The following is a 19,817-nucleotide window of genomic DNA, read 5'->3' as shown; positions in this document are numbered from 1 at the left end:
TGATCAAGGTGTATATCTTGCTAGGAGTCGGGTTGGGGGCATGCAAGAGAGGTGAGATGAGGGTTGAGCTCTCTAGAACTACACAAACCTTACAGGGATTCCCACAAGCCCTAGGTCTGCAGAAGGCAGACTGAAACAGCTCACTGATGCAGCTCTTCATTTTACAGGTGGGGAAGCTTAGACATCGGGAGACAAAGCAGATTAGCCAAAGGCATGCACATAGCTAGTGGCAGAGCTGGACCAGCAGCTATACCTGTCTTGCCCCTGGAATCTAGGAGACCACGAACCATTCCCTAGTTGAGTCTGAGTTGCCCGCCACACCTGTACTGGGCCTGTCTAGAGAGATCCCATGTAGGCCACCTGATGGGACAGAAGGAATCACTCTTTAGAAGGGCAGAGCTTCAAACCAGACAGACCTGGGTTCAAATCCTAGCTCTGTCACTTTAATGACTATATAACCATGGGCAGGTGACAAACCTCTTTAGTCTGCTCTGTCGCCTCACAGGACTAAAGAAGGATTAAGCTGACAGATCCACATTCTGTGGAGCTCCTTAAGCCTTACAACTAAGAGAACATTCAGAGGCCTCTATGGTGCTGGAACAGTCAAAATGTTTTGGCTTGTTTTCCCTGCAATATGACATCTGCCAACAGGACAGGAGAGGTTCAACTTTCAGATTTTTTTTGTGTGTGTGTGGTAGTACTAGGGTTTGAACTCAGGGCCTTACTCTTTCTAGGCAGGTGCTCTACTACTTGAGCCACTCTGCCAGTGAGGTTCAACATTCAACTCCTGAGTCCCTGGTTGATCAAGTTCTGTCTAGTCTGTGGATGGCGGCTCTTGACAACTCTTTTTTTCCTGGTCTGCTGGTCTAGAATAGCAAGTGGCTTGGCTGTCCCTGGGCTCACAAGTCCTGCCTCATATAGAAACTGCCAAAAAAGCCGACCAGCCACAATTTGGATACCTACGACCCCAAGGTCCCAGAATATTCCTTCTCACTCCTATGAGGCTCAAGATCAGAAACTGGGCAGTATCCAGGACTCCAGAACCAATCTTGATTGGTCACTGGGAAAAAGATCCAAAAGCCAGGGACACACCATAAATGAGACCCCTCCAATACTGCCAGTCAAGGATGACCAGGCCTTTCAGCAATTCTTCACTAGTTGCACCTATCACAGAGAGGATGACTGCGTCTCTTCTTTCCTAGAGGGCAGAAGCCCAGAAGATTCTTTTAATGTACATCAGAATTTCAAAAATTAAAAAAAAAAAAAGTCCCATAGTAAGCCCATAATTTGTACCTCTCACATCTAGATTTGATCTTTTAAAGCTGTATAAGTACAGGTTCAAACTACACAGAACAGGATCACCTAATCCAACCCACCACAATCAGCGAACTAAGCAAACAGATGAACAATTAAGTCCTGGGGAAGGGGTGGGGGTCATGGAAGGTGCAGTCAGGGCTGCAGCCCAAGTTAACCAGAATGCCCAGGGACACCACACTGCTCAGCTCACACTATTTCCTCATGACTGGGCCCAGGAGCTATGCAACCGAGGGCCTGCCTGCCCTTATTCTTAGTGCAGGAAGCCCTGCTGCACACAGGGCTTGGCTGGCTCTCCACTTCTCTCTCAGGTCTTTGTGGAGGTTTTTCTCTGAGACCGTACACCAGCCGGCTAGAGCCAGGGAATGCACAAAGAATCAGACACCCTTGGACCATTGTTCTGGCAGTCCAGGTTACCTTTGGGCATGATCTGATGCATGGCAACTGAGAGGAAAAAGATGGAGTCGCTGTAGTAGGTCCCTGAGCCAGCACTAAAGTGCTTCTGCATGGCCTCCACGACAGGGAAGAGCTTGTCCGTCAGCACAGTCACATCATGGAAGATGACCTGTAGAGGGAAGGAGGAAAACCCCAGTAGTTAGCTGATCAGCTCTTGCCCTAGGCACTAGACACTCACATACTTGAGCCCAGGATGCAGGAACACCTGTTTCCTGTCTAGGACCTCTCCAGGGTCCCTGAGCAGGAAGTGAGGGTGGGAAAGGGGTAGCTACTGAGAAGTACATGGGGAACAAGGAGTCAAGAGTCAAGGCAGCACAAAGGCTGACTATGGGAGTAGGGACACATTTAGGGGAGAGGTACAACAGAAGAGAGATCAGAAGGCAAACAAGGAATAGGCACAGTTCACAGTTTGCTTTCTGCTTTTGAACTTCAAGCCAGCCACCCTGAAGGTAGCTCTGTGCCCAGAGCACCACTTTCATCAAAGTATAGAAGTCTGGAGGAGCCACCAACTGCTGCACAGAGCTTTGCAGTTGATAAGATGCTCTCTCATCTGTGCTCTGATCCCCATGATAACCCGGGGCCTGTGAGGCAGCTATCACTGTCCCAGCCTCCAAATTACAAGTGAGACAGCAGGTTCCCAGAGAGGCTACCCTACCAAAATCAAGTGGCTAATGAGTGTTGAGTCAGGACTGAGCCCTGCTCTCCAGATTCCCAATCTCATGTTCCTTCTACTACAATCACATCCTCTCCTTAACAGCGACCAACAAAGGACATCAGGATGGCGAGCGACAAGAAGAGACAGGAGACACTAAGTTGGTTTTCCTGTCTGACACTATTCCAGAAGAGTAGAAGTCTGCTCCACACCAGCCTCAGCTCATAGGACCCCATGTTACCATGTGCTCGGCTCACTTTTGTCTTTCGGGCTTTTCCTGCTACTCCGTATGCCCTATGACATCCAGATCACTAATTCCACATGATAGCACTCCCCTTCTTCCTCCTCCCTCTTAGGAGATCAGTGAGTGGTTCCCTCTTACCATGTACATCCCTGGTAGTTGGCAGGACAGCACAAGCCTGCCAGATGCCACCTGAATGCTCCACCACCACTATACCAAGTTCCAACACAAGAAGCCACCTGAATAGATGGCAGCAGCAAAAGGTGAAGACACAGGAGGACCGTGACTTGCTTTAAGCCGAGGGAGGCCCTGCCAGCAAGAGAAAGGACAGGTGTGGGCAGTACCTGAGAATTTTCCAAATTTTGGAGGTTGGTGCCAATCTACCACGTACCTTCACCCTTGGCCTTGCCTCTGCCCAGGTTTCTGGTCACCACACTCCCTGCACTTCCAGAGCCTTCAGTCATCATACCACAACCTTGCAATGGTGGTAAACCTTGTCTGCTTTTCTCTATCTTGGGTTCTGCCTTTGGCCTGAATTTCTTTTATTCCTAATATTTCCTGCATATTTTTCTTTAACCTACATTCTCTTAGTTTACAAGTTTGCTTTTGGCCTTAGGTTTCCTTAAGTTTCAAAAATACTATCAAACTTAGAAAACTTTCTTTCATACTCTTACTCCTCATTCACTAAAACCTGTTTTATGGAGCTCCTTAAATCTTGCATCTCTCTATGAAACCCTTTTTTGAAGTTTTTGACATTTCTCTTCCTAGGTACTGTTTTCCTTCACCGCTTTTCTGTCTGCTTTTCTTCTCTGACTTTTTCTTTTTGTGGTCTCTCCACCAATCCAAGCCAGTTTCTGCTACTCCCCAACACAAATCCCAAATTATAACTATCACCTCCTGCATCCCTGCTCCTTCTCACTTCCCCAAACATCCTTTATTGTACCTCTATAGTCACTGCCAAATACACAACTCATTTCTCTCCTTCCTCGACTTCCAAACCTCCACCCTCCTCACTGCCCTCAATTATAGTCCAAGTTCCCGTGATAGGTTCAAGAGGCCCTGCAGCAGTAGCTCTGCTTTCCTGCCCCCAGTCCTCCCTTCAGAATTGGGCAGAACTGAACCAGGCATCCCCACCGCTGCCAGCCACCCCTTATGTTCTAGGTTCCTATAAACCTACATGCTCTTCCTAAGTCTGGAACTGCCTCCAGGAACTGCCTCCACCCAGCCTCCATCTGCCTGGTAAGTTCCTATGCAGCCTTTCAATCTTCCCCTCCAGCCTTCCCTAAACCCCAAGCCCTTCCTGCACCCCATTTCACAAGGGTGCTTTGGTGACTGTGACTGCTCCTTCCCTATAGTCAGCCCTGGCCACATACATGCCAGGCCATCAACACAGGTTTGCTAAACGGAAGGAACTGCACTTCAGGGGAGTTACTAGACTTTCTGAGCCTTGGTCTCTTCATGGGTCAGACAGGAGTGACAACACCTACCTCCTGTGGTGCTGTCAGGCTTATCTGAGACAAGCACCCAGCTTGGGGGTGCTCAGCTGCTCTCATTCCCAAGCCTTTGCCCCTGTCCTGGTTCCCTGAAGCCCCCACCCATCCTCACAGATCAGCCATCAATCATGAGCTTTCTCTCCCAGCCGTGCTACAGCTCCAAATCATCACTGGGAGCTGGAAGCAACAAGGGCTCTCAGAGGGAAAGCTTCTGTATTCATGACAAAGGAACAGAGGAAGGGAAGTATGTGTGGACACTGAGGAGCAGGGCCTGCCACAGCCGCAGCCACAACCTCAGCCAAGCTTGGAGAGGCAACTCGTACTGGCAGCCAGCTGACTCCCCACGTCACCGGCCCCAGATCACCCCAAAGCTTCACAGGCAACAACTGCATCCCATCAGCACTGATAGATTTATGAGGACAAACTGTACTCTGTACATTTGTTCCAAGAGCTGTACTGTGAGGCCCGCTCCAATGAATATTTCATATAATAAATCTACTTAAAGATAAATTAATATGTTCCGTGGATATACTCATGCAGCAGGAAGCAAACCACAGATACTGCAAGTGTGGATAAAAATGCCCAGTACTCCCAAAGATTAATACAGGCTTTTCAACGGTGATCTGCCTGAGGACAGTGTCTGGGCCTGGCACACCCTGGAACCCCCAGCCCAGCCCAGGGTCTGGTGCCTGGCCTAAGGCCACAAAGCAAGAATGAAGAGAGAAAAAGGGAGGAGGAAGGGAGAGAAAAGGTCACCCCTCCATCCTTTCCTCCTTCTTTTCAAATCCCCCACCTTAGGAGCTATAGGAAGACTTACTATATAACCTAGGACACCAGGAACAGAAAGTGGCTCTCTTATTGCAGGCAGTTGGACAATGAGATGATCCAAAACTGATTTGTGCAAACCTGCCCCTCACCGGTGGCTCACACCTGTAATCCTAGCTACTCAGGAGGCAGAGATCAGGAGAACTACAGTTCGAAGCCAGCCCTGGGCAAATAATTCCTGAGACCCTATCTCGAAAAAAATCCAACACAAAACAGGGCTGGCAGAGGGACTCAAGTGGTAGAGTGTCTGCCTGGCAAGCTTGAGACCCTGAGTTCAAACCCCAGTGCCACCAAAAAAAAAATTTAAAATAATCTGTGCAAACTTGTAAAATTTTTAGAAATGTGGACAAAAAAGTCAAATCAATATTTGTGAGCTTTATTTATATATACATACTATTTTTAATACTATAAATTATAAAACACTATTTTCCCCTACATTCAGCCTACAAAATGATTTCTTCCTCAAAACCTTCATGAAGCCAAGCATGGTGGCACACACCTATAATCCCAGTTCTCAGGAGGTCGGGGCAGAAGGATTCTGAGTTTAAGGACAGCCTGGGTTATATCATGAGACACTGTCTCAAAATATTCAATAAAAAAATAAAACCTTCATGTACATCAACAGTGATGCCTTTATCTACCCCAAATGAGGCAGAGTCCCCAGGGCATGTCACACCTCCTGTCACTTCAGATGTGTGGATGCAGCATCTTGTGAACTCATGTCGGATCCTGTTATTGGAAATGTTACCCCAACACACAACACTCCCCAAGTTCATATCAAGGTAGCTGGGTTTTCATTAGCCAATAATAACTTATTTGTAGCTACTTATTAATCTTCCTTCTTTACTGATCTTTAAAAGGTTTGTTTATAATATTTCATACCTATAATTATGAGGTCAGCCCTCTAAAAGGAAAAAGGACTAAGTCTGTGTAAAATGCTTTTGCCTCCTTTTATGTTTAATTAATTCTATCAAGGGACATCTTAGGAACATCTGAATTCAATAATGACTAAAATTTTTTCTAGGCTAAGTTATCCTCCAACAAGTCCTTTGTTGTTGAAAATGAAGTATGCAATGAGAAAGCACAGTGTAACATAACTATATAACTATGTAACTTTAGAAAGTCTTAACTCTTTGGAAAAGGACAGTTTTCAAAAGAAGAGAGGGGAGGGCAAAGGGAAACTTGCCTCACTGCACCACACATGGCACATTCTCTTCTACAGAGTTCCAACACTGGAGGCTGGAGTGACCAGCCATGGCTGAGCCTCATGCCAGGCAGGAGCAAATGCCTCTTCCAGCCCGGCCCAGTGCTTGTGGCACAAAGAAGCCTAAGCAGCCATGCCACAGCTCCTGGAGACATTCACTGGGGATCTAAAGTGACACCAAATCATTAGCTCATGGTTAGGAAACGCATTCACCACTGGGGGTCAGTCATAGCCACAGTCCTGGAGTCAAGAAGGCAGGTGGTGAGGCTGGCCCTGAGCACAGGAAGATGCCAGGTCCCCAAGAAAGCCCGAAGAGCCATAGCTCCCCAGCTGCAGCAGCAGTGCCAGGCAGTGGAAGTCTGAGCCAGTTGGAGACTGTCTCCAGAAAAGGTGCAGGAGGAAGAAGTGATGGCACAAAGCTCAGGGAAGGTATGGGATTCCCACATTCCTGGTGGACCCTGCTGAATGCTAGAACCCTCCTCCTACAGAATCAGCAAAGAGGACTCAACTTGCACAGAGGGGCTGCCGGAGCACCAGGTAGGAAGGACTCCATGGCCACATCTGGGTTCAACCAGAAAGCCTGCCATCATTAACAGAAATGTCCACACAAGGGTGGCAAGCACACATACCATGTGGTTACTATGCCATGTGATAAGCAAGCACCCAGTTTGGAATCTCTCAGTGATGGGGAGTCAGTGCCTCCAGGGCATTTTGCCCAATAGCAAAAGCCCAGTACTGGGTTCGATGCTAAGATGTTTCTTTGACCCCCGGCTACCTTGGTCAAACACTCAAAAGCCTTGGCTCATCTATAAAATGGGAAAGAACTACAGTGACTGTCTCCTAGGGCTCTCATGAGGAAGGTAGTAGGCACTGGATAACGACAGTTGATGTTATTACCCCATTCCCATACAGTTAGAAGGTTTTTCCATTAAAGAACACCTAGATTTGAGAACACAATGCATTCTGTTTTCATGTAGTCCTAAGACACTGGTGGCAGTCATGGGAGCTACCTGGCTCTGCAGCACACTGGCTGCATGGAAGGTAGTTCCAGGTCCTTCCTCCTGTCACCCTCAGCCCATACCCCTGATACTGCCTCTGCCACGGCTGCCCAGGGCTCCGCAACTCTTCATGCTTAGTGTAGAGAACCTGTCTATAGGAGGTGCTTCTACAGTTACTAAAACAACCCAACCCATGGGTAGATTTAAATACTCTTCTGAACTGAAGAGGTCTTAATGTGTCAGAAAAAGTCACTAAGGAGGGACATCTGCCCCACAATGGGAAATAGTATCTCCCCTAGACCAGTACTCTGCCCTTAGCTTCCCCTAGCCTGCAAAGACACCCAGGAGGACATGGAAAAGCAAGGTCTTCCCTGGTGACAAGCACTTAGCACATTTCCAAAGAAGAGCTGCTTATTCCTTCTTGGAGCAAGGGAAGGTCCCCCATTATTCTCCTGGCCCAAGCATTCTTGGGGACAAATGGGGAACCAAGCATGACAGAACGACTTACTCCGAGGGTGGGAGGCAAGCACAGAGTGGGCCCAACCACAGGCTAGCATTCCCTCCAAACCCCCGCCCAAGGCCAGCCAGCTTCACAAACTTGTTACTAATCTGAATAATCTCAGTAATCAATTCCATTAAGAGCTAGAGGTAAAATGATTTTCAGAAGGGAAAAAAAGTTTTCTTATTGATCTGTACTATGCACCAGAAGCCTTACTTCCATGAGGGAAAGAAAAAAAATCTGCTGACAAATTGGTAGTCTTTCCATTCCACATGCATGTCAAACACTTGTACACCTCAGGGCCTTTGCACTGGCTATCCCCTCTATTCAGCGCACACTCCCCAGCATTTTCTTGTATCCAGATCCTTCTACTCATTCAGGTATCGGTGCAAATGTCACCTCCTGAAATCTCTCTCACCAAAAAAGAGTAGTTACCAGTCCCATTCCCAACACACACATATAGACATACCTACACTACTGAATTACCAGATTCACTTTTTCCATACACTTACCACCATCTGACATGTAGAATTTTTTTTTTTGACATGTGGAATTTTAAGTGTTTTAGTCATCTATTCACTGCCTCTCCATAGCTCCCCACCAGGCTATAAGGCACCATGAGGGTAGGACCTCACATACGGTGGGGCTCAGCAAGTGCTTGCTGTAAGCAGTAACAAGCAAATGACGGGGCAGAGACTGAAAAGCATCCAGAGGGGAGGGATGACATGACACCCCAGGACACAGAGCAGTGGCCTTGCAAGACCACCTGGGAACTCTGCATTTCCTTCCCACCCCAGGTTCCCCCTCTCCCCTCTGCTACACCCTTCTCCCAAAGGAGAGAAATTTCTCCCTCATGGGGCTTATTTGAAACCTTCAGATACACGGGTCTTCCTTCCCTCTTTAACCCTGCTGGCCAGAATAATCAGTAGAACAGGCCTGCAATGTCTCACCTCATCAGTAGGAGCTGTGGTCTAATAGATTTGTACCGAATCTGTGAGCTGCTTCAGAATACCTGTGTCCAACTTTAAAATTTTGTCTGAAGTCATAACAGAGGTGGTTCCTTAAATGAAGTTTTCGTGGACTAGGCTGTGATTGATAGATGACTCAGTGACAAGTGAGTAAAGCGACAGATCTATTGATCTCTCTCTTTTTCATCCCTAACAGGTCCTAAAAACGCCATCAGTCATCAGTGGCTGTTTGTTGCAGCTTCCAAGAACTTTAACTCACTTTGGAAACAAAGATCTCTCAGGAGAGATGAAAAAAAAAAAAAGCTTTGGATATGTTAGTTTTAATTAATAGGAAAGGTAATAATCAATGTACAATTTTTACAATAAGGAGCTACAGGGGGAGCTACTCCCTCCTGTGACTTTTATCACTTTGGCACGATGTCCTAGATGGAATTTAATTTTGCCAGGCAGAAGTGAAAGCCACTGGGGGAGGGAAAAGAAGCCTGCCCAATCTCTCATTTCTAATTTCCAAGAGCCATTCTTACAACCCACTTCACTAGCAGTAGAGAAGCTGCAGCCCTGCCCTGGTACTCACTACTGCATCCAACCACCACAACGCACCTGCCTGCTCCCTCCCACCCACATCTCTACCTGTCATTTCCAGGTATCCAGATTGGCAACTCATGTTCTAGGATTCTTGTAAGATTCCCAACATTTTACCAAGGACAGGCCATATTCCAAGCCTTGGATAGACCAAGGCATGGTAGGACAAGGAGAAAACATAAGCCAAGAGAGACAGGAGAGGGTGGGTGACTTGGGAACTAAACAACACCCACAACAGAACATGTCTTCAACATGCCTGCCAGTCTCAATTTTGCTAGCAAGAGGGTAGCCCCAATCCAGGGTCTCCTGCCTCAGTGTGTGCAGACTCACACAGGGACACAGCTAAAATACAAAGATTCTGAGTCAGGATCTGGGGGCTTGATCAGCTCCAAAGAAGATAAGGCCCTCCTAACTGAGAAGACCCCAGTCGAAGGAACTAGAGTCAGGGCTCTCTCTGTGCCCAGCATAGCTGGACTGACTTTTCTTCTACTGGGGGGAAGCAGGGAAGAAGAGGAAAAAAGTGCAGGTTTGGAATTTTCTTGTGAAGTCTCTAGTGAGCTGTCATAGTCTACCTGCTCACCAAATGGGACAGAAATTGGTCTGGCTGGCCTTTTCCCTAGATTCTTGCTTGCTCTTTCTTGTGTGGGGACTACCCCATAACCTATGACCTCTCAAGAACATTGTGGTTTTACCAGTGACACCCAAAAGGAGGACCCTGACAAGCTTTAATCAGGTAGGTAGGTAGGTGGCTTCAGTCTTGAGTCCTGTTCACTGTCTTCACAACCTCCCTTATTGGCCTGGCTGCTTAAAACCTGGACTGAGCCTCAGTCCTAACTGGCCCCCGTTCCTCTCCTGGCTCTCAAGGATGGAGTTCCATGCCTGGGAACTCAGAGCTCCCTGCTGAAATCAGACCATCAGACCCCAGAAAGAGCCTGCCTGCTCTCCTAAAGCCCCTTCTCCACTGCTACACACTCCATTAGAGGGGAACAATGGAAATCTAGGGGGACCATTCCAAAACTTATAGATTTATTTTGATTTGTATAATACTAAAAATATTAGTGAAAACATTTTAGAGCTTCATATCATAGATATTACCTAAGGAGAAGCTAAGGAAAAAGAGAAAAGAAAAATATAAAATACAATTAAAATACAAATAAGTTAATTTTAAAATATATATTAAGGCTGGGTGTAGAGGTGCATGCCTGTCATCCTAGCACTTGGGAGACAGAGGAGAATCTTCAATTTGAGGTCAGCCCAGGCTAAATGGTTAAGATCCTATCTCAAAAAAAAAAAAAGAAATAAAAATTAAAATGAAATATATTATTAAGTAAGTAATAATACTGCAGATTATTCTAGGATTTTGGCAAAACCGTGAAGGAAATACTTAAATTACCTGATTCTGGAGACACTGCTTGTGTCTGTCACCTCGTCTCATGAGCGAGACAATGTGTTTAAAATGCTATGCACAGCGCTGGTTGGCAGGCAGGTGCTCCAGTGTCTGAGTTCCCTGCCTTCCCCATGCTCCCCTAGGTCACACACTGCTGATATCAGATTCAGACCATCTGACTCCACATCCACAGCCTTCAACTAAATCCCTTCCTCCAGCCCCAGAGCTCATGCCTGCCAGGCTGTGTCCAGGATGTGCCACTTCTTCAAGCAGCACCACAACAAGCACACAGCACACAACAGGCACGTGGAGCCCACAGGCACGAGAGCACTGGTACCTGCTCTTCACAGGGCCACAAAGAAATAAAACGTGTCAGGCAGCAATGTAGACAAACATGAACTCATTCAAACCTCACCACAACTGTGCCCTTTATAAAGAAAGCTGCAGGGTCTGAGAGGTAAGTCACTTGTCCAGGGCAACTTGGTGGACTCCTGAGGGCAGACGAAGCCCAGGCCTTCTTGATGTCAGAGACACACATCTTCCCCATCAGCAAGTTTCCTCTCCCGCTCCCTCACCAGGACAGAGCTCCAGAGCACACCACTGCACGCCCAAGTCCAACAGAAGAGGTGATGCTACACAGCATCCTGTACTGCACATTGTGTTTGAATACACTTTCCTGTAAACAAACCCACCACTCACCAACCTAACAGCCCTTTGCCTGGATGAATCTGGAATCCTCCACTGCCTCTACTTGGTCAAGTCCTGTCCTCCCTGCTTGGATCAAGACGATGGCGTCCTAACATGTCTCCCCCACAATCTCCATAACAGATTGATGTTCTTCTTCCCATTGCCTTTGACATCGCCGCCACTCCAGACAGCCCTAAGCCCAGAGGCACCTGCCCCTCACACCTGGTTCCTGGGCAGCAACTTAACTCCACTCAATGCCACCTTCTCAATGAGTTTTCTTGGAAACTGCTGGTATTCCTGTACCTGCCTAGCCTGCTAACATCCTATCTCACCTGCTAACCTGCTAGCACACTGTATCATTTACTCATCTGCTTCTCATGGAACAAAGAAGCGAAATGAAACCAAACACTTTTGAGCCCCTCATTCACTTCTCTCAGGCAACAATTTAGACAGCTTTTAGCAGCTCACTAAATCCTCTTTCTGCTAAATCCACAAGGGCAGGAACCTTTCCTTCATTGACATACCAAGCTCCTACAACAGTGCCTGGCACACATTAACACACAGTGAGTACTGGCCAAGTGAGGCTTCAGACAACAGCAATACTGGATGGAATCACACACACCTCAGAAATGCTATTCTCAAGGAAAGCAGCCCTCCTTTACCTCTGGCTTCAGTGAACAGCCCAACCCCAAGGGCCAGCGACAGCTCCCTCTAGCAGCATAAATCTGTGCTAGTCTTAATCCCTGGTATCTGAGGACATTCCCAAACTACAGGAAAGCACAGACCATTCAACTGAACACAGCTGCTTTATGCCACAGGAAGTAGACAGCCAGGTCCTGGGGAGTGCCAGGCCACTAAAGCCCCCATGCCAGGTCCCCACCCAGACCTGCCGGCCTCCCAAGGCTACATACAGCCTAGCAGCCTGTGGCCAGGAAGGTGGAAACCACTTGCTAATTGCAAAAGTCAAACTGGGTGAGCAAAGAAGCCACACAAACTACTGATTGTTTCAGACAGGGAACTGGGCCCAGTGAAAGAGAAGGGGTGCCCCACCAGAGAAGCCGGCCACAGAGCCAGGCTTTGGGGCTTTTTTCTCCAGCCCTCCATTGGTTCACCTGTGAGAGGAGCAAGGCAAGGGCAGGCCAGTGGAAAGCTACAGCTGAAGAATGCAGAGTCAAGACTGAATAAAAGCCTATTCCACCTTCAGCTGGGTGCCCTCCTCACTGCCCTCACCCCAGATATGCTGAAAACTGGGTAAGACTGACCCAAGTCAGACTGACACAAGTCTGGAGTGGTACCAAGGGAATGTGCACATTTGCCCTCAAAGTTTCCCTCCTGTCCTATTCCCAAAGTTGTCCCTAAATGCATGTCTACTGTCTCAAAGGCAGCAGGACCCACACCAAGAAAAAGGAGTCTAGCCCAAGTAGGAAAGGGGCTGCAGAGCTGGAGGAAAGCACATCAGTGTCCTGTGAAGCTGTGGGTGTACGCACCCCTGGACAGTTAACGCCGTCCAGGTAAGCAAGCTGGGGAGGCTCAAACACACCTTTGCATGCAGGTGAGTGCCTGAGTGTTCAGCACAGGATGACAAAAAAATAGGAACCTCCTGGCAGTCTCTCAGGGAAAATGATTAGCTGAGGTCTTCCCATAATGAAATACTACACAGCAGTTAAAATGAACCAATAAAGCTGGGCACCAGTGTTCATGCCTGCAGTCTTAGCTACTTAGGAGGTTGAGATCAAAAGGATCATGGTTCAAGCCCAGCCTCAAAAAGTTTGCAAGATACCATCTCAACCAATGACTGGATATAATGGTACATACCTGTCATCCCAGCTATAGCAGAAGCATAAAACAGAATGATTGTGGTCCAAGCCAGCCTGGGTAAAAAGCAAGACCCTAGCTCCAAAATAACCAAAGCAAAAAGGGCTGGAGGCATAGCTCAAGCAGTAGAGCGCCTGTCTAACAAATGTGAAGTTCTGAGTTCAAACCCCAGTATCACAAAAAAGAGAGAAGGAAAGGAGGAAGAAAAACAGAACCAACAAAACTTATATATATATATCTCTAGGGATAAATCTCAAAACCATCATGTTGAATAAAAAGAAATATCCAAGGGATATATGACAGCACTTATATAAATTGCCTAAAACACACAAAACATAACAGACTGAATATGATGTATACCTATATATGACATAAAAATGAAAATACAAAACAAATTCCTCAAAGCACGCCAACTTTTCACGTGGGACAAAGAGGTACCCCTGAGGAAAGGACAAAGAAGAACAAGGGTGGGATTTATCAGTAGCTATATTTCACTTCTTTTTAAAAAAAAGAGAATCTGAAGCAAATACAGCAAAACATCCCCAGCTACTTAACCTAGATAGTAGGAACACAGGTATCTTCACTTTTTCCTGAATTTTTCTTCTTGGCAGTACTAGGGTTTGAACTCAAGGCTTCATACTTGCTAGGCAGGTACACTACACTTGAGCCACTCTACCAGCCCTGTTTTTTGCATTCTGTTTTTTCAAGATAGGGTCTTGAGAACTATTTGCCTAAGCTGGCTTCAAACCATGATCCTCCTGATGTTTGCCTCCTGAGGAGCTAGGATTACAGGCATGAACCACTGGTGCCGGCTCTCTAATTTAAACATTTTTTATGCATAAAAAATAAAATGCTATAGAAGAGAGAAAGTAGGGCCAGGCATTGTAAGTCAACAGGCAAAACTCTAGTGAAAGGCCAAAAGAGTACGCATGGAAGAGCGCTACTGCTAGGTCCTGACTTACTTTGTGATATGGAGCTGTGAAGTGTTCCTTGTGAATAATCAAAGAACCTCTATGAACAATTCAGAAGAAAAAATTATATACACACATTCTTTGTGCATTATTTATAGTGCAAAAAGTCAGAAACTCCCAGAACACCTTCTACAAGAAGTATGACAATAACTTAAGCTATAGCCACATAAACAATAAGCACCAAACAGGACAGCAAGACGGGAAAGGTTATGACCCACACCACCACATGTGGGTCCCATTTAAGTAAAATGAGCAAAACAGAATTCCCTTGCCACACCAAAATCAGGACCACACGTGACAAGGGCTCAAGGGACATGTAGGAAATGAAAATGGTTCCCAAGAAGGCAACTTCTTAGTTTCCTATCCTCTGTAAAAAGCAAGTCAGGGGGGCTCTCAGTGGGGTGCACTCGCTGCTCCCCACCTGTCTGCTTCTCCTGAAGCCCCTCTCCTCCCCTGGGCCCAGGCCTTGACCTCAGAGCTGAACACTCTCATGGGCCACTGAGTTGCCCTCTCATTATAAATAAAAGTCCCATAAATCAAGTCCAGATGCTGCATGCATATGTCAAAGAGGGCACAGAAGCCAAGAGTTCTAGAAACCAGGAGGTTAAGCAGCAAGGTCAGATTTCATTTCCCAAAGCCAACTGCTTAAGACAGAGCTCTCTCCTTGTAAAAGAAATGTTTTCACTTTGCATTTTCTCTAAAAGACTTCCAACTCTCTGAAAGAGCCAAGTGAGTAAATAAGTTCAGTTGCTCATGTTTCTGGTCAAAGCAAAAGCTGATCAGTGAACCTAGAGAAGGTCCCAAACCTAGAGAAGGAAACCAAACCAACCTACAAAAGGTGTCACATCTCAGCTAAGGCCACTCACCACACTCCACTCACCATGTGGCCATGCACTCTTCCCTGAGCACAGGTCTCCACTAGGTTGAGTTTTCAGCTGTAACCCATGGAGGAAAATTATGTTCTCAAATGTCCCCAGGGCACCAATAATGAGCTCCACACCAGGATGCACCATCTGAGACAGGCTGCAGGGGAGATGGTGTCTCCCAATGGGCTCCCACATGTCTGTGTTCCAGCCAAGTGGGCCCATACTATGAGTCCCTCAGGAAGCCCACAGGCATAGCCAGAACCCCAGGGAGTGACAAAGGACCCAGGTCATGTCACCAATGTCAGTAGTGACTAGAGCCATGCCCACGACCAGGACCAAAGCCCCACCATGCACTGACATCTCTTAAACTTACCTCACAACAGAGGGCCATCTGCTGAGATAACAAACATTTCACTTCCTACCCTCAGGACACAGGTCAACTTCTCCACCAGAGTATTTCCCAACTACCACCTCCTCAGGAGCCATGTCCCAGAACTGCAAACTTGTCCCTCTTCCACTGAGACACCTGGGGACCACAAGGTGTGGTGCTCACCTGCCTGCCACCAGGCCCATGTACCATTTCACTCTTACTCAGCACATAAACAGAGCACAGTAAAGGATATGAACTTGGAAGTTCTGTGCAAATAAATGTCAGCCTGAGCAGCCATGTGGCCAGCCCACATATCAGGCATGGGCACCTGCTCCAGGACCCCAGCTGACACAGGGTGAGCAAGTGGTGACCCATGGAGGAGGACCAGGAGATGGCATGCTGAGGATGGGCACAGCTGGAAGAATATTTGATTTGCAACTTCCTAGTACCCAGTTTAGACAACCCAGTAAGGGAGCTGCAGCTATGACTCATAGCTGGAATATCCCCACTGATCTGCTACCATTTTCATAGGGCCCCCTAAAGTCCATGTGGAAAGGCTTGATCCCCAGTCCATGGTGCTACTGGGAGGTTATGCAACCTTTAATAAGTAGAGCTCAATGAGAGGTCTTTAGATCAATGGAAATATGCCCTTGAAGGAATACTGAGACCCCAGCACTTCCTCTCCCTTCCTTTCAATTCCCAGTCATGAGGTAAACAGTTTGCTTCACAAGTGCTCCCCACCATTGCCATTTGGCACCCCCACCAGAGGCCTAAAAAGTAAGACATCTGCCTGGTCATGGACCAAAACTATAATCAAAATAAATCTCAATTAATAAATTGATTATCTCAAGGTATTTGTAACAGCAACAGAAAAGTGACTAACCTGCCATCTTACAGAGGAGAAACTGAGGCTTAGAAGCACTAGAAGGCCTTATCAAAGTAAGTCAGGATCACCAATCCCTGGCAGGCTGTGTCTACCATACTTAATTAAAAGCAAATGCCTGTGTCACCTTTCCCAGTGCTTGGAAAGGGGAAAGCCTGTAGCAGAGGCTCCCGCACAGGAGAACTCTGAGCAAACAAAGCCTGTGGGACCAGGTGAGTGTTAAGCTCACCCCAGAGATCTGCATAAATAACACCGCCAGCTACAGGCTGAGAGCAGCAGGCAGGCAAGCCACAGTTGCAGATACCACTCTCAGAACTGTCTCCAGACTCTTTTTTTTTCTTTTTCTCCCTACCTTTGATGAGAGAACAACCGAATTACACCTGCAAGCCGAAAAACTTACTGAAACTGTATTGCATTTGAACTGGGGACACTTGGTGGGGCTTTTGTGTGTGTGTGTGTGTGTGTGTGTGTGTGTGTGTGTGTGTGTAGTTTTGTTCTACTTTATGCATCCCCTTTGATGAGACAACTACAGAACAACATCTGAGGCACCAACTCCAGGACTGGAGATTGAGACGGACACCCAAATTATTAAGACTGAAACTGCATTGCATATAAACTTGGAAGTTTTTTGGTTTTTTTTTTTTTTAATTTTCTATTTTCCATTTTATTTTAATTCATTTTTATATATAGATATTACTTTCATTTACTTACTTTTTATTTTTTTATCTTTGATTTTCAATCCTCTCTCTGTCTCTCTAATGTCTGTTCAGCTTACTGTCGATTAGTACACTAACACTCCCTGTTTATACCTTTGAAACTCTCTTGTCTGATACCTTGTTCTGCTTTCTCCCTCTTGTCTGTATATTTGTTTTCCCCTTTTCTTTAACTTCTTGCTTTCCATCTCAGCTCACTCTTCCATTCGAAATATTACCATTGTTATTATAATAAGCCAGAAAATACTTAATTACACACAGTACAGGGACAGTAACAACACCAAGGACAATGACGGGAAGACAGAAAAAACAGGGAAACCAGTTTCCCCACAGCAAAAAATTAGTACAGGAACCAGAGGGGAATGAAGAGAACAGAAACTCAGATCCAGACTCCAACAAAATGAAGATAAACTATGCCAAAGGACCCAATGAAGCCCACAAGAATAATTTAAAAGAAGACATACTACAAGTACTCAATGAGAATTTTATAGAGATGATACTGGATAGGGTCAACCAAAATGTACAGGAGACACTCAAGTAATTCCAAGACAATAAAAATAGAGAATTTGAAAAAGCAAAAGAAGAAATAAAGGAAACCATAGAAGCACTGTATAAACAAGAAAGTGAAAGAGAGAACACAATGAATAAATGGATAAATGAACTCAGGACAAAAATAGACAACAATAAAGAAGAAAACTGCCAGGATATGGAAAACCTCAGAAAAAAGAACGAAACAGAACTGCAAAACAAAACGGAAGGCCAATCCAGCAGAATAGAACAAACAGAAGACAGAATCTCAGAACTTGAAGATGAAATGGTAATTAAAGGAAAAACCAAAGAACTATTAATTAAACAACTCAAGACCTGTGAAAAGAAAATGCAAGAACTCACTGACTCCATCAAAAGACCAAACTTGAGAATCATGGGCATCGAAGGAGGAGAAGAGGTGCAAGCGAAGGGAATGCGTAATATATTCAACAAAATAATAATGGAAAATTTCCCAAATCTAGAGAAAGATATTCCCATACAAACGCAAGAGGCCTCCAGGACACCAAACAGACCAGATCAAAATAGAACTACTCCACGACATATCATCATTAAAACAACAAGTTCAGAAACTAAGGAAAGAATATTGAAGGCTGTAAGAGAGAAAAAACAAGTAACATACAAAGGTAAACCCATCAAAATCACAGCAGACTTCTCAACAGAAACATTAAAAGCAAAGAAGAGTGTGGGGTGAGATCTTCCAGGCACTGAATGAAAATAACTTCAACCCCAGGATACTCTACCCAGCAAAGCTATCATTCAAAATAGATGGAGCAATAAAAGTCTTCCATGATAAGCAGAAACTAAAACAATATGTGACCACAAAGCCACCATTACAAAAGATTCTGCAAGGGATCCTGCACACAGAAAGTGACACCCAACTTAACCATGAAAAGGCAGGCAGCACCAAACCACAGGATAAGAAAAAGCAAGACAGTAGAGAGTAACATCAAGTTAGGTACACACAATCAAACCTTCAAACAACTAAGACAACTAAATGGCAGGAATCACCACATACCTATCAGTACTAACGCTTAATGTTAATGGACTTAATTCACCCATCAAAAGACACCGTTTGACAAAAAGGATTAAAAAAGAAGATCCAACAATTTGTTGCTTACAGGAGACTCATCTCACCGACAGAAATAAGCATATGCTTAGGATGAAATGCTGGAAGAAGATTTACCAAGCCAATGGCCCCCAAAAAAAAGCAGGAGTAGCAATACTTATCTCTGACAAAGTAGACTTCAAACCTACATTGATCAAACGAGATAAAGAAGGACATTCCATACTAATAAAAGGGGAAATAGACCAAAAGGAAATAATAATCATCAATCTATACGCACCCAATGTCAACGCACCCAATTTCATCAAACATACCCTGAAAGACCTAAAAGCATATATAAACGCCAACACAGTGGTTGTGGGAGACTTTAACACTCCATTATCATCAATAGATAGGTCATCCAAACAAAAACTCAATAAAGAAATCCAAGATCTAAAATATGCAATAGATCAAGTGGACCTAGTAGATGTCTACAGAACATTTCATCCAACCTCTACACAATATACATTCTTCTCAGCAGCCCATGGAACCTTCTCCAAAATAGATCATATCCTAGGGCACAAAGCAAGTCTCAGCAAATATAAGAAAATAGAAATTATACCGTGCATACTATATGACCACAATGCAGTAAAAGTAGAACTCAACAACAAAAGTAAAGACAAAAAACATGCAAACAGCTGGAAACTAAATAACTCATTACTTAATGAAGAGTGGATCATCGATGCAATAAAAGAGGAAATTAAAAAGTTCCTGGAAGTCAATGAAAATGAAAACACAACCTACCGGAACCTATGGGACACAGCTAAGGCAGTCTTGAGAGGAAAGTTTATAGCCATGAGTGCATATATTAAAAAGATTGAAAGATCCCAAATCAATGACCTAATGATACATCTCAAACTCCTAGAAAAACAAGAACAAACAAATCCCAAAACAAATAGGAGAGAAATAATAAAAATAAGAGCTGAAATCAACGAAATAGAAACCAAAAAAAACATACAAAGAATTAATGAAACAAAAAGTTGGTTCTTTGAAAAAATAAACAAGATCGATAGACCCCTGGCAAACCTGACTAAAATGAGGAGAGAAAAAACCCAAATTAGTAGAATTAGGAATGCAAAAGGGGAGATAACAACAAATACCATGGAAGTCCAGGAAATCATCAGAGACTACTTTGAGAACCTATATTCAAATAAATTTGAAAATCTAAAAGAAATGGACAGATTTCTAGATACATATGATCATCCAAAACTGAACCAAGAGGAAATTAATCACCTGAATAGA

At 45.2% G+C, this 19,817-nt stretch overlaps 1 protein-coding gene across 1 annotated transcript in view; it reads right to left on the bottom strand.

The window, feature by feature from the left end:
* Xxylt1 (xyloside xylosyltransferase 1) overlaps positions 1 to 19,817 on the bottom strand; it is a 160,061-nt gene that overhangs the window by 123,440 nt on the left and 16,804 nt on the right. Inside the window, exon 2 of the mRNA XM_074073485.1 lies at positions 1,732 to 1,879. Within this exon, the coding sequence (XP_073929586.1) occupies positions 1,732 to 1,879 (148 nt within the window). The remainder of the gene's footprint in view (positions 1 to 1,731; positions 1,880 to 19,817) is intronic.

The sequence above is a fragment of the Castor canadensis genome, chromosome 5, assembly GCF_047511655.1.
Source record: "Castor canadensis chromosome 5, mCasCan1.hap1v2, whole genome shotgun sequence".
NCBI classification, from domain to species: Eukaryota; Metazoa; Chordata; class Mammalia; order Rodentia; family Castoridae; genus Castor; species Castor canadensis.
The sequence above is the reverse complement of the archived record's forward strand: the minus strand, read 5'-3'. Positions and strand labels throughout refer to the sequence as shown.